General features: G+C 37.6%; 2 protein-coding genes across 3 annotated transcripts in view; one reads left to right on the plus strand and one right to left on the minus strand.

Annotated features, from left to right (window-relative positions):
• LOC107738601 (metaxin-1-like) overlaps nt 1-6,884 on the minus strand; it is a 15,499-nt gene extending 8,615 nt beyond the window's left edge. The window contains exons 1-4 of the mRNA XM_016550369.1: nt 6,756-6,884; nt 1,902-1,971; nt 1,503-1,582; nt 269-361 (exon numbers count right to left, since the gene is read on the minus strand). Of these exons, the coding sequence (XP_016405855.1) occupies nt 269-361; nt 1,503-1,582; nt 1,902-1,971; nt 6,756-6,836 (324 nt within the window). The 5' untranslated portion in view covers nt 6,837-6,884. The remainder of the gene's footprint in view (nt 1-268; nt 362-1,502; nt 1,583-1,901; nt 1,972-6,755) is intronic.
• Nucleotides 6,885-10,428: 3,544 nt separating this feature from the next.
• Nucleotides 10,429-14,109, plus strand: LOC107738596 (thioredoxin-interacting protein-like). 2 transcript variants are annotated; one of them, XM_016550365.1, is made up of 7 exons: nt 10,429-10,936; nt 11,265-11,340; nt 11,428-11,575; nt 11,855-12,075; nt 12,269-12,407; nt 12,499-12,813; nt 12,899-14,109. In XM_016550365.1, exons 1-7 carry the CDS (start codon nt 10,681-10,683, stop codon nt 12,944-12,946), a joined length of 1,203 nt encoding a protein of 400 aa, XP_016405851.1. In that variant the 5' UTR covers nt 10,429-10,680; the 3' UTR covers nt 12,947-14,109. The 2 variants fall into 2 exon arrangements, with proteins under 2 accessions (XP_016405851.1, XP_016405850.1); XM_016550364.1 differs by lacking the exon at nt 12,269-12,407 and having other exon boundaries at nt 11,855-12,214.
• Nucleotides 14,110-14,584: the final 475 nt, after the last annotated feature.

Genomic DNA, 14,584 nt, shown 5'->3' on the forward strand with positions numbered 1-14,584 from the left:
TTTTGTTACTAGTTTAAGTATTTGCTATTGACTGTTCAACTGCGGGGTTTTGCGCAGCGCCGAGTAACGCGTCGTGTTGTGTGTGTGTGTGTGTGTGTGTGTGTGAGGGGAACAGGGTCATACTTGTTAAGTAAATGCTTCCTGATTCAAGAATTTGTAGATATTTGTACTAGAAAATCATTTTTGCAGTGTATAAGAGGTATGTCCCAATAGTTTTGTCCATATAGTGATATATCTATTTTATTGTCTTTTGCTGCTCAATCCTCACCAGCGCAGGTAGCAGTTTCTCCTCCAGTAGGGAGACAAAGGCAAGCGTATCTGCGCCCTCCTTTGCTGATAGATCATAGTCTGCATTGTACTTCTGAAACACAAGAGACAGTATTTAAAAGCACTCATCACATTTGCACTGAATTGTACTATATTGTTTGTCTACTGAAAAAGCAGTGACTAACAATCAAAGCAGCAGCTGCAGCATCACAGCAGTTGTTAATGTAACTGTAAGCAGTGAATGTAACTGACCATGATGTGTTTAAACATTTCTGGATGTCTAATACGAAGCCAAAAACCCTCTTAAGGACTAAATGGACACAACAACGGAAGGTTTCAAGCAATAAAATTAGTCAATTTCCATGTCTCTTTCACGGGGGTAACTCAGACATGCTGTGCACACTCTTAGTTCACCACTAACAAGCTATAAAAGGTCATGCCATACCCACCGCCTTTAAAACAAACCAGAAGCTGTTACTGGGAGACCGCTCTCCTCACAGCTACAACAACTTACATCACCAACAATGTCAAGAGTAATCTGAATTATTTTCTTTATAAAATAATAAAAAGTGACATAACCTGACAGACAGGTACTCTTTTAAAATGCAAGTATTTGGCACATTTGTCTCTCAGAGTATAATTTAAGTTAACTTTCTACTTCATGTTTCATATGCATTCAGACTTTAAAAATGTGGCAGACTTTTTATGCTATATATATATATATATATATATATATATATACAAATGTCTGTTGTAAATGTCTTTTTAAAAATTAAATGCATCCTTGCTAGATAAAAGTATTATCTTCTTTAAAAATAAAATAAAATTATCTTACTGAGCCCAAAATTTATGTTTATGTTTTGCTCTTCATTTAATCACCATGTCAGAATTCCAATAGGAGCAAATCAAATACATGAGAAAACACTGTCTTGCCGTTTTTAATGTATGTTTGAACATATGCATTCTGGGTACAGGTTTCCAGGTCTAACTCCAGATGTTACTAACTATTTCCTTTAAAAAGAGCTTCAGAACAGCTGTCTTTTCATCACTCAACACTCTCTCACAACCTGCTTAGCATCTTCAAGGAAAATCCTTCACCTGTTTTCTGAGGATGCAGATCTTGATTTAGATGCCAAGGAGCTTTAGGGTCTAATCCTCACCTGTTGAGTGTGTGTGTGTGTGTTTGTGTGTGTTTTGTTGGCCTCTCTCTGAAGGTTGAGAGGGAGGTTGTTCACCTGTTTCCTGAGATGAATGATGATCTTACTGGGTTGGGAGATGCTTCCTCCTTCCCTGGTCTTCAGAGCAGGCAGAGTACCTTTTGGAGGAGAAAACAACTCGCATGTTAACTCTACTTGAGAAAATTTGAGAACAATTCAACACACTCCCTTAAGTACAAGTGTATTCAAACCTAACGCTCTCCTCAAAGGGTTCCAGAAGTCAGTGGATGCTTGAACCATTAACCTATGACCTTTTGAACTCTGACCCAAACTGAAAGAGGGTGCAATGACCAGTCTAAGGTTCCCTCGTGCCGCATACATACAAGCTGTCATTCAGTCTTTGGCAGTAGCTCACTTTAACAGCTTCGTGTGTCAGATGACCAGTGAAGCCTGACATGATTCTGGCAGAAAACTCACCTGTAGGGCTTCTCCATGGGTTGGTGATTTTGTGAACTTTAAGAGGAGCACCAGCAAACTTGGCATAGGCCTAAGAGAACAAAAAGACAGAGAAAACACAGAATTAACTCATTCATGGCAAGCTACAAATTAAAAAGTCTTAAGCAACAAAGTCTTACAGTTGATTTCTGGGAGTAAAATCCCAATTTTATCCCAAGTACAGTGAAAAACTATTCATAAACAAATTTAAACATTATTTTCTTTTAAAATGCACTCCATTGATATGTTTAATTTATGTATTTGTTTTATTTGAAAAATCATATTTTTAGTGTATAGGAACAATTTGTAAATAATCAGGACCCAGACCTTGTCAACACAGTCTTTTTAGTGATTTTTGGCCTGTAAACATTTTGTTTGCAGTTTTGTTTGTATGAAATTTGTAAGAACTAACCATTATACCAAATTACTCCTTGGCATAAAAATGTTCTTCTTTTTTTCCCCCTTTTCATTCTTATAATGAAGCGTTTTTTCCCTTCATTTCAATATTAGGAAAATTGTATCACCGTGACTTTTTTTTTTTTTTTTGCTTAAAGGTGTATTCAAGTCATTGTATGTGTGAATCAATGTTATTTTAGTATCACTGAGAATATTATAGTATTTATTTTATTTTTAGTTAAAGTTTTATTAATTTTGTGCACTTTTATTAGTTTTTACAGTATGTCTATATAAATGGGGTTTTTCAGATTTAGCTTTAGTTATTTTCAGTAAAAATTAGAAATTTTGCTTTGACAACAAGCTGCCTTTTTCTGTTAAAATGTTTAAACAGTTCAATAATGTGCTTAAAATGAGTGTCATATTTATTTATTGATGTATTTATTTATTTCATAAAACACATTTACACACACACACATATATATATATATTTATGTATTTATTTCATTAAACACATTTACACACACACACATACATACATACACATATATATATATATGTGTGTGTGTGTGTGTGTGTGTGTGTGTGTGTGTGTTGGGGTTTTTCAGATTTAGCTTTAGTTATTTTCAGTAAAAATTAGAAATTTTGCTTTGACAACAAGCTGCCTTTTTCTGTTAAAATGTTTAAACAGTTCAATAATGTGCTTAAAATGAGTGTCATTTATTTATTGATGTATTTATTTATTTCATAAAACACATTTACACACACACATATATATATATATTTATGTATTTATTTCATTAAACACATTTACACACACACACACATACATACATACACGTATATATATATATGTGTGTGTGTGTGTGTGTGTGTGTGTGTGTGTAAAAAATGGAAAAGCAGTTGATTAATAGTAGTGCTGGATCATCTGAGCATTGCTAAACTGCTATTGAGACATTGAGGGGCTCAATCTGTAAATCACGAATTGTGCCGTCCAAAAATGTGCTGACTTGAGTTAGTGTCTGAGAGGGTCTCATGTTTGCCAGCGGGGGAAATTAAATCCTGGACTCACTCCAAGCCCTGTTAGTAAACAACATTTTGCAGTCAGCTGCATTAAATTGAGCAAGGAGACGTCAATCATCTCTCACACTCAGAGGAATTTATGAAAGTCACATCTCTGAGCGAAGACAAGGCTGGAGGAGGAAAAATCAGCTCAGACCTGAGATAGCATCTTATTTCCAGCCAGTCTCGACAGTACCATTAAAGAAGATCAAACGGCAGCGCTGCCGCTCTGTAAATTCCAGTGTGGTTTGCGGCTTCTGACTGCCGTGCTGACAAGGCATTTAGCAGGAAAAGAATTCATAGTTTATCTTTTCTTTGTTTATGTAAAACTAAGAGAGTACAAGAGTAATAGCATGTCTGGAACAGAAATAAATCATGCATCCCAAAATTTAAGATGACATGGGACAATAAAGAGTTGAAACCAGTAATAAAATAGATATAAACACAACATGATATCGGTTGAGATGCATGGCTTAATCTGGTAACCTGAAAAGGGCCTGAGAAAGAGTCTGGCTGCAGTTAAAGCAATGCTCACCTCGTCGAGTAAAGCCCACTGGCCCACTTATTCATGTGCTACTGCTCCGAAACGTACAGATGATCTTAGAAAAACATGAATGAAGGTTTTATGTTACAGTCTAAGCGAAACCCTTTGGCACTAAACCCACAACTTGGTTATCTTGTTAAATAGGCTACTTCAATTTTCTATCTCAACTGCTAGTTTTGACTGAACAACTGTCACAACTCTACGCACAACTTGGCAATTGAATCACCATATATATATATAATCTAGATAGACAGATACACAAATTATATGGATATTCCAAAACAAATCAGTTTCTATTCACAAAAAGGCATGATTTGAAGGCATAACAACTAAAAATGAAATCTATCAGTGTATTAGCCAGTGATTAGTTAACGTTAGACATTATTTAGTCGTCTAGTGTGAAATTTAATCAATTATGCAAGTAATTAACACACAAAAACTAGAAACACTTTTGTGAAGACAAAAGTTTGAATTTGATTGGCTGACTTCAAAAGGTTTTCCAATACTGCAGCAATGAATGCTTGAGAGGAGCAACTAAATGTTTGATTTAATCAATGTTTGTGAAGTTCAAAGCACAGAAACTTTAAAAGATATTCAAGCTTTTTTTGCTGTTGTTGTTTGAGGCACTTAAAAGAGATGTTTTTGCACGTTTACTGACAAGATTTTGCAGATTCGGCCAACCCTTTGGATCCTCCCCTCAGGTAAACATGAAAGAAGCTATTTAATCTGTAAACGTGATGTCGAACAGAACAACTGGGATTGGTCACTTTACATGTCAGTCAGACGACCTCTTCCTGGCTAATTGGGCGGTGCTTGGACCAACATCATGGGATTGATTCCCAGGAAATGTGTGAAATAATTTAACTAATTTAAGCCACTGTTCTGGCCAAAATACACAATCCATAACACTTCATCCAGTGAAAAACTCTAGAGCCTGTTGTCTTCTGAATCCCAAGAAAAATGGGCAATGTATGTATCTTTGGATAAAAGCCTTTGCCAAATGCATAAATGAAAATTAAAAAGAAATGCTCAACTTCAGGAAATAAGAAAAAGCAGTAAAATTATTGAACGCACCACTTTTTTTTTTTTTTGGCCTTTCACTTTTTAAGAATAGTTTTATCTAACATATTCCAACAAAGCAATTTTCAATGTGATTCCCAGTTTTTCCTGAAATCCCGAAGCTTCGTTTCTCTTCCCGTCACTGTCGGGAAACATGAGAAGCTCTCGGTTACTGTTTGTTTTTGTGTTTGGGGAGTTTGGATCTCCGCACTACAGGACCCTTCACTCCCAGCACACACAAACCGCTGGCTGTTTAGACAGCTGTGTCGGTCAGCAGATAATCCTGTCTTTCTCTACCATCATCCACACTGAGTGTACACAAACACAGACAAGTGATAACAGACACACATGGCCACTGCACACTATTATTGATTAAAAAAAAACAATGGGAGTTTTATATTAGATGTGAACACTCATCATCTCTGCTTTTAAGGGGGTGGAGGATCAGTGTAACAATAAGACATTTGCTTGTGCCCTCCTTAAAGCAGTAGCTCAACCAAAACTGACAATTTGATGATTTAGAGAAATTTAGCATTGCTCACCAGTGGATCCTCTGCAGTGAATGGGTGCCGTCAGAATGAGAGTCCAAACAGCTGTTTTTTTTTTTTAAAGAAACAAATCCACCACTAAGATGTTTTCAACTTCTTAGCCATCACTTTTGGCCAAAATATAATATATAAAATATGAGTCCATAATCCATAATAATGCTTCCTCCAGTGAAAAATGCATCAAAATCCACCTCATATTTGTTTAGAACTGTTTTCACTTATAAACAGAGATTACTTTTTCACTGCAGAAAGCAATATAGAGAACTCAAGATAGAGGATTCGTATTTTAGACTAAAGTTAAAATCATCTTGATGGATTTGTTTCTTGCAAACATGCAGCTTTTCACTTCACAAGATGTTCACTGATGGACTGGAGTGGTGCTCCAGTACAGAGGTACTGTGATGTTTTTATCAGCTGTTTGGACTCTCATTCTGACGGCACCCATTCACTGCAGAGCATCCATTGATGAGCAAGTGATGTAATGCTACATTTCTCCAAATCTGTTCCCATGAAGAAACAAACTCTACATTTTGGATGACCTGAGGGTGAGGACTATTCCTTTAAGATGCTCTATAGTCAAACATACAGTCTTTGTCGAGAAAAAAAAAGGTATGCTAATGGATTTACTGTCAAAATTAAGTAATTAATAAATAATCTTAAGGGGAACTTAATATCAGTCATTCTCATTTAAAAATGACAAACAACATCACAGTATTATACATTTGAATGTCGCAATAATATAATAATTGTAAATATAATCCTAAAATATTAATTCATTTTTCATTTAAAATATATTATGAAATAAGATTTCCATTTTTATATATATTTTAAACAATTAAATATTAGGAAAATTTAAGATTCTATATTATTACTAGGCCACTAATCAATTGTTTGTGACACTGATCATGAAACATGAACATGATCGGAATAACATACACCTATAGCAGTGTAGCTGACCTAGTGTAATTCATTTATGATCCTTAAAATTACTGTAATTGCTGTAACTCATCCACTGAACCAAGAGGATCGTTCGATATTTTATCATATATACAATTGTTTAATATATGAGAGTTTAAAGCATGAGCCCATACAGACATGTGTGACTCAGACACCGTCCATCACGCGCGCTGTAAGTCACCGCCCATCGCTCCTGACAACCGACACACAACTACAACACATTTACCGCAAAACTACTGCGATATACATCCAACCGGTGTGTTTCTCTCTTACCAGCACAGTTAAACAGTCGACATCTACTGAAGGTAATCCATAATCGCCTTTCCAACAGAACAACTCCAAGGGGGCAGCCATATTTGAGAGACTTTTAAGTGACTTCTCACCTGGAAGTACTGCGCTCTATGGTTGCTACTAGCAACTGTCAGTTGTGTTGATGTAGGACACCAAAAAAAGTCTTTTCAACCATTTATTATTAAAGTTATAAACAGAGTGTTTAAAACCCGTTGGCCCCTTTTCAATTTCGTTGTACAGTTGGATAATGACAATAAAGGTATTCATTCATTCATTAAACGGCAATATGATACAGAAATAATAATAATAATAATAATAATAAGTAGAAGAAGAAGAAAGCTGAAATAAAACGAAGTTAATGTTTTCATTGATCCAAAAAATATTTTTATTTATTAATCAATTAATTAATCAAATCGGTTTAATAAATAATACTTAAATATAAAATCTAGTCATCTTATAGTAAATCTTAAAGTCATTTAAATCGCACATACGGCAGTTTATATCACTATTTTTTAAGTGATATAATATAGTAGCAAAATTATTTTTCACAGGTGTGAGAAGGGACAACTGACTTTCTAAGAAAATCACTGCCTCTTACTGTTAGACTGAAAGAAGTCCCCAAAAAAACCTTATCTGGAATGTTTACTGTCATGTGATCATAATATATATGCTGTGTACTCACGTTTAACATTTACATTTAGATGAATTGCATGCCATGGGAGGTCAGTTTCAATCAAGTGTCAAGGTATCGTTTGCGGCTTACAGTGCAGAGAAATATCTGTTAAATTAATACAGTTCACCCAAAAATGACACAGCACATGAATTTAATTTTTTCTTTATTTATACCTATTTCATTCAATTTAAAATGTTTTTTTTTTTATATGAATATAAAAATATTTTCAAATTATTTTGACAGATTTTTCCATTTGATTGTGCTATACGCAAGTGTGACCAGCAGAGGGAGCCAATGTTACAGTCAACCCGGCAATCTTTCTTCCAGTGGGAGGCGCTGTTGCTCACTGTTCTCGTTATTTTTGCCAAGCCTACTCTTTAATTGTTCACAAATTATCATCAAATTCACAAGTCAATCATATTCATGTTAAATGGTCCCTTGGGTGAAGAGATCTACTCTCCAGTAAACAGAGCACTTGTGTGGAGTAGAAACACTTTCCCGTGATATGGGTCTTTGCCGTCAGATTGAGGCAGAGAGGCCTATATTTTTCCACAGCCAAAAAGAGCCGTCTGGAAATGGTCGTTAACTAAATTATTATTTATTATAATTATTATTATTATTATTTATTTATTGTGTAGACTGTTTGAGGTCAGCTCAATAGCACAATATGAGTTTAGATACATTTTTCTACAATACAATGTTTTTAGTATGATTTATGTGTGGGATTATGTTGCTTGTATATATACATGTATATTTGTGTGTGTGTGTGTGTGTGTGTGTGTGTGTTATCCCCTATTTTTTATAAGATGCTATGTTTGCTTTTTTTAGGGTAGGCTTGAGTCTACAGATGAAAATTAGACTTAAACCATAGACTTAAACTTAAGCCATATGCAACTATAAACTTGCATTATTGTAGAATATATCATAAGATGTTGAACAAGTTTATTCAAGTGAGATTTTTGTCTGACAAACGGCCAGTGCTGCACACAGAGATCTGATCTGATCATCATCAGTCTGTCTGAGATCACATGAAGAAACAGAACAAACTGAGACAGACTCAATCCAGAACAACTGTGCCAACGTCTCCGAGACGCTTCAAGAGACCCACCTGCAAAGCTACCTGAAAAACTATCTGCAAGTGCACCGAGGGCAAAAGCTGCTTTAAACGCAAAGGATGCTCACACCAAATGTTGATTTAATTTAGTTAATAGAAGTTAATTGATAAAGAAAATCTATTTATGACATTATTTTTGACAGCATCCTCATTTTACAGCATTTTTACACAAGTGCCTAAAACTGTTAACAGTACTGTAGCTTTGCGGGTAGGTTTCTTGAAGCGTCTTGGAGACGTTGGCACAGTTGTTCTGGATTGAGTCTGTCTCAGTTTGTTCTGTTTCTTCATGTGATCTCAGACAGACTGATGATGATCAGATCAGATCTCTGTGTGCAGCACTGGCTGTTTGTCAGAAACAAATCTCACTGGATTATTACAATTAACCCGTTTAATCCCAAATTGTTATTAGTAACCCTTTAAAATAGTCAATAATTATTTTTGGGAAAAGTGTGTGAAATATTGTTTTATGGTCGGTCACAATTGTGACTGGTGGGATAATGTTTATAGCCTACTGAATTATATTTCTGCAGTCATAAAAATTGTTATATATCTTAGCCCAGCTTTTTTAAACAGCTTGATCACATTCTAGGGTTACCATTATGCATAAAAAACCCTATACAACATTGATAAGAATACTGAGATAAAAGACAAACAAATACAATCATCAACATATTTCAAAATTATTACTTTTTGTAACATATATCATAAAATGTTATAATAGTGCTCCCAGTTTTACAACATCAACATTGTAACTTATTTGTAACATTTGAACTTTTAATTTAATGCAATATTTTGTCATTGCAACATTTTAGTGCAATTTTCACTAACAACTGCAATTGGATTTATATATTGTATACCTAAGTTCACTGTTATCACTATTGTGACCATCAAGAATTTACTCATTCGATGACTACACACAACAAAAATGTGAATTCATATATTTATACTAGACACCTTAAAGATACTGTGTACCAAAAATCTTTGTCATATCTTTATTAACATGCGTTCGTTTTGGAGCTTTGATGCAGCCATCATCTTCTCGAGGTGCAAACAGGAATTAAACTGCTTTGGTCATGTGACAGTTTCCACTAACCATGTGAAACTGCTCATATTTAATTGAGACCCTTTATTTATTTATTATTTCCATATTTTCAGGAAGTGCGCTAAAACAGCAGTCAGTAAGGTTTTTTAGAGCTTTATAAGTGAAAACCTTTTTTAGGGAAATGAATGTTTGGAAATGTAAACTGATATTTCCTACTGACACACTACAGCAAAAGATAGAAATAACTGACTTAAAACCATTTTTAGCTGGTGACTGAAAATACTAGTGCTCTAATAATTTTGGCCACCACCACTGTATGTATAAACGTGTATAAATGCATATTGATAGCAAGAGTAGTATGCGGTTTCGAGGTCAGCACTAATCTTGTAAACGCAGTCAAGTGCTTTCTTATTAGTCGGCGGATGTTGTTAAACTAGGCTTGAGTTTGTTTCGGGGGAATACCGCCTCAGCTGTGTTCTAGTACATCCAAACGGTGCACGTAGCACACAGTGAAGTTTTCGGTTGAATTTCTCATTGGTTCTCTAAATTGTTGGGCATGCTCTTGCTACACCCCGCTCCTTTGTTCAGACTTCATCCGCGGAGTCACTCCTCCAGCGCCTCCTCCCTTCCTCTTCCTGCAGCTGCTGCGCACTCGCTCGGCGCTCTCAGCCACGAGGTGTCCACGCGTCGCTTCTGGCCGCTGATTGGCTGGTGACGACACGAACAGCGAATTTCGACCAATGGGAGCGCTGTGCATGCGCTGAGCCATGCTGTGCATACCGCTTCCACATGAACAGCTGAAGTGGTAAACAAGCCGAGTGAGTCACTGGCAGACTCGTCTGGGTATAAAACCCTAGCCTAGCCCCAGCGTGCTCAAAGCTCCTAAACTGACCATGCGAGAGAGGAGTCGGTGAATTGTGAATTTACATAAAGCACTGGTTTTGCTGCATTTCATACCAGGTCAAGCTTTTTGGACGCACTTTTGAAGGACTACTAAATATCTGGTTGAATTAACGTTACCAACTTTTAGACGCGTATCTTAATTTCGTTGCGGCTTGGAAGTTTATAAAACAACACAATGGTGGCGATGACAAAAGGAATCAAGGTCTTCGAGATCGCCTTCAACGACCCATCCAAGACCTTTTACTGCAGTGGAGATAAAGTGGCCGGGAAGATCTTGGTGGAGGTGTCGGAGGTGACCAGGGTGATGGCCATGAAGGTCCTGGGAGTCGGATGCGCTAAAGTGGAGTACGCCAAAGGCAAACAGAGATGTCGTGAAGAAGTTGACTATCTGAAGTATGAAGACCTTGTGCACCTGGATGACCATCCAGCAGGTGAGCTTAAACTGTTTTAAGTGCGTGTTTAAAGCTGACTTTGCTTTGGTAGGTGGGTTTGTTGAGATGATGCTGATGTTGGAATGTGACACTGTGAAAAAAGAATACATACTGGATATTTTAAATAAATGTGTTACAGTAATGTGTTAATTTATGTGAAAATAGTTCTAGTTTAAAAACAGCTCAACAAAAGGTCTTAACTGATAGTGAAGTCACACTGGTAGTTCATAGTAAGGGGGGTTCCTTTGTTTTTAATGGGTTTGTTTCATTTGTTTGTATCATGATCTCTTAGAACTCTTCAAAACTTGTATGTTTTATCTTCTCACAGACACAGATGGTTCGGTCATCCTCCGTCCTGGCAACAAGTATGGATACTCATTTGGCTTTGAGCTTCCTCAACAAGGGTAAGCATTCCAGTTGACCAGCTCCTGGCATGCATTTCCTTCTAAGTCGTTTGTTGGTTAATTAATACAAGTGTTATTTCTCAACAGACAACTGGTGTCTTCCTACAAGGGCAAGTTTGGGCATGTTCAATACTTCGTGAAGGCTCTGATGGAAAGACCCGCTCAGCCCGCCCTGGAGTGTAAGAAGCACTTTGAGGTTGAGGAGCCCTTGGATGTCAACACCCCAGACTTGCTGGTGAGTTCCTCATATCAGTAATTCACTTGAGCTGTAGGCCACAAATCATGTCTTCACTTCTGATTGGGCGTTTCAAATTTCTGATTATTGGTGGTTCCTTGAGCATCACTTGTGGTGAAAACATAAATAAATATTTTTCTACTTTTGGAGCTGTGGCAACTTTGCTTTTACTGTTTGAAATCGTTTTTGTGGTATGTGTGCACTTTGATTGCAATCTTTGTGGTTCCTTGAGCATAACAATGAACTATGTCCTCATCATTTCTGTTTTCCATCCAACAGTCCCCTACTGGAGGCATGAAGGAGAAGAAGGTCACCTGCATGTTCATCCCAGACGGCCAGGTCGCTCTGAACGCCAAAATCGACAGGCGTGGCTTCTGCGAGGGTGAAGAGATCTGCATCGATGCCAAATTTGAGAACACCTGCTCTCGCATCGTGGTACCCAAAGCGGCCATCGTCGCCAAGCACACCTACCAGGCCAACGGCCGCACCAAGGTCTTCAGGCAAAAACTCTCCTCAGTACGTGGCAACCACATCATCTCCGGCATGTGTGACGCCTGGCAGGGCAAGAGCATCCGTGTGCCGAAGATCAAGCCCTCCATTTTGGGTTGCAACATCATTCGGGTGGAATATGCGCTAATGGTGAGGGCTGCCTTTCACAATTACTATAATATCATAGTGTTGCATCTACAAAAGGCAAAAACTCTCCTCAGTACGTGGCAACCACATCATCTCCGGCATGTGCGACGCCTGGCAGGGCAAGAGCATCCGTGTGCCCAAGATCAAGCCCTCCATTTTGGGTTGCAACATCATTCGGGTGGAATATGCGCTAATGGTGAGTGCTGCCTTTCACAATTACTATAATATCATAGTGTTGCATCTACAAACTATTAGGCGCTTACTTACAGCTCTTTTGTTCTCTACAGATTTACATGCACATCCCTGGCAGTGATAAGTTAGTTCTGGAGCTGCCCTTGGTCATTGGGACCGTTCCCTACAATGGTTTTGGTAGCCGCACCAACAGCATGAGCAGCCAGGATGGTTCTGTCAGCAATGCATCGAATAGTTGGGTGTCCCTGCGGATGCCGTCGTCCGTGCCGCCAAGCTACTGCGACGTTACACGCGACTGCAGCCTGGACCAACCTCTGACGCCTCTATTGGATGACTATGATGGCGGAGACAGTCCCATCTTCATGAACGCACCCCCATTCCAGTTCCCTCCACTCCCTGCTTATTCTGAGGTGAGTGTAAAGTATATCCGTAGTGTATACTGATCACTGGATATCAATAGAAAATCAATCTAATTTTTGTTCTTCTATCGTTCAGGTGGAGGAGGAATACAAAGGCAACGCCCGCATGCTTCCTGTCTGCTGAACCAAGCTGGCAGAGCATTACTGTTGCCCAACATAAAAGGGTGACTTTTCCACTCTAAGCACTTCAGGCTTTCACCATGCGGATCAGAGCTGGTTTGAGAAGTGTCGTATGGATGTGTGGAAGTGAAGATGAAGCGGAGGATTTTGGGGCCCGAGTGGCCCCTCTGCGGGATGAGCTAGTCGAAGTTCAGAGGAAGAAGGAGTGAAGTCTGAGCTCTCTTGTGCCTGCATTGCTGACAGCCATCTTATATCATGCATCACTCAAGTTAAACATGTTTCTGTCATATTATTGATGCTGTTTCGGGGCCTGAAAGAGGGCGCTCGGGCTGTTTGGCGTGCTGTATTTCACTGTGTTTGAGCTGCTCTTTCTTGAGATTACTGCTGAGGCGCAAACTGATTGTGCCGCATTATAGCCATTTAAGCACACATAGACTTTCCCAAATGGTGGTCGTGTACTTTCCAATAATCCCCAGTATAACTTTCATTAGCATTTAGCTCATCATTTTCGTTATCATTCCGTAATGTTTTTTTTTTTCTGTGGGGATGGAAGATTTCATTTGTAGAAACATTCAACACATTTGTTTGATTTTATGTTGGTCGTGAGGTTAAGTTAATGTGCTTTCCAGAGATATATTATTCTAAGTTACTGAAATGTAAAGACAGAAATGTAGTATATTGAGTTTTTCAACCAGGGAAAACATGCAGTTTCAGTGTATATATTTACCAGTGTTTAGTTTTTCATTTGAATGCACTTTTTATGGATGCAAGTTGTTGTATAACTACTCGCAGGGAGATTTCCTGTTTTTATTTCGTTTTTCCTCTTGTCTTCCAAAATTGTTCATTGAGGGATCAAGCATTGCTTGCGCAACTTAAGACCCTGTACTGTAATGCGTTCAAAACCTCGTCCTAACAAAGGGCTCCACTGATGTTGCTTCTTCCACTGTGGACTTGAACATTAGGCCAAAAAAGAACTTAATACTTCAAGTGCCAAAATCGGGGTCTGTTAGGACCACGTTCATTTGCGAGACCAGAAGCTGCACTGTGTGTAGACATATCCTGAAGACATTTTGATGAACATTTCACTTGTGGAGATCTTCCTGAACATTGTGTGTGTTTTGTTTTGTTTCTTATAGAATGTAAGATGACTGTTACTGTTATTATAAGCAGTGCAAATTTGCGATGCGCGAAGTATCATTTTTGTATCTAAATTAAAGTGTTTTTTTTTTTTGTATGAGAACTCCTTTTCAATAAAAACTGTATGATATTATCATTTCTGCATCCTATTGTTTATTTGAAGTATTCTTAAATGATAACCACAAATTTAAACTTCTGACTGTTAAGTACATTATTAATCCGTACTAAAGATCAAATGCTTGTCATTGCAACAGACATAATTGTGTCTTTAGCTTCAGTACTGTGATAATTAGTGGTGTTCTGTTAGATAAGAATCACTATTGGGATTTTGATGAAGTATTATAATCTTCGGACATTAATCATACCTCAAATCATGCGACATATTTCTAAGCAATCAGACTTCCACCTTAGCTCATAAAATGAGCAAAACAATCCCATATTAATTTGTTGAAGATATATTAGAAATTATAGGTGAGCTCTTGACTTGGGCCAGTAACTTGAACAT

Source organism: Sinocyclocheilus rhinocerous, unplaced genomic scaffold, assembly GCF_001515625.1.
Source record: "Sinocyclocheilus rhinocerous isolate Xijiao unplaced genomic scaffold, SAMN03320098_v1.1 scaffold525, whole genome shotgun sequence".
Taxonomy (NCBI): Eukaryota; Metazoa; Chordata; class Actinopteri; order Cypriniformes; family Cyprinidae; genus Sinocyclocheilus; species Sinocyclocheilus rhinocerous.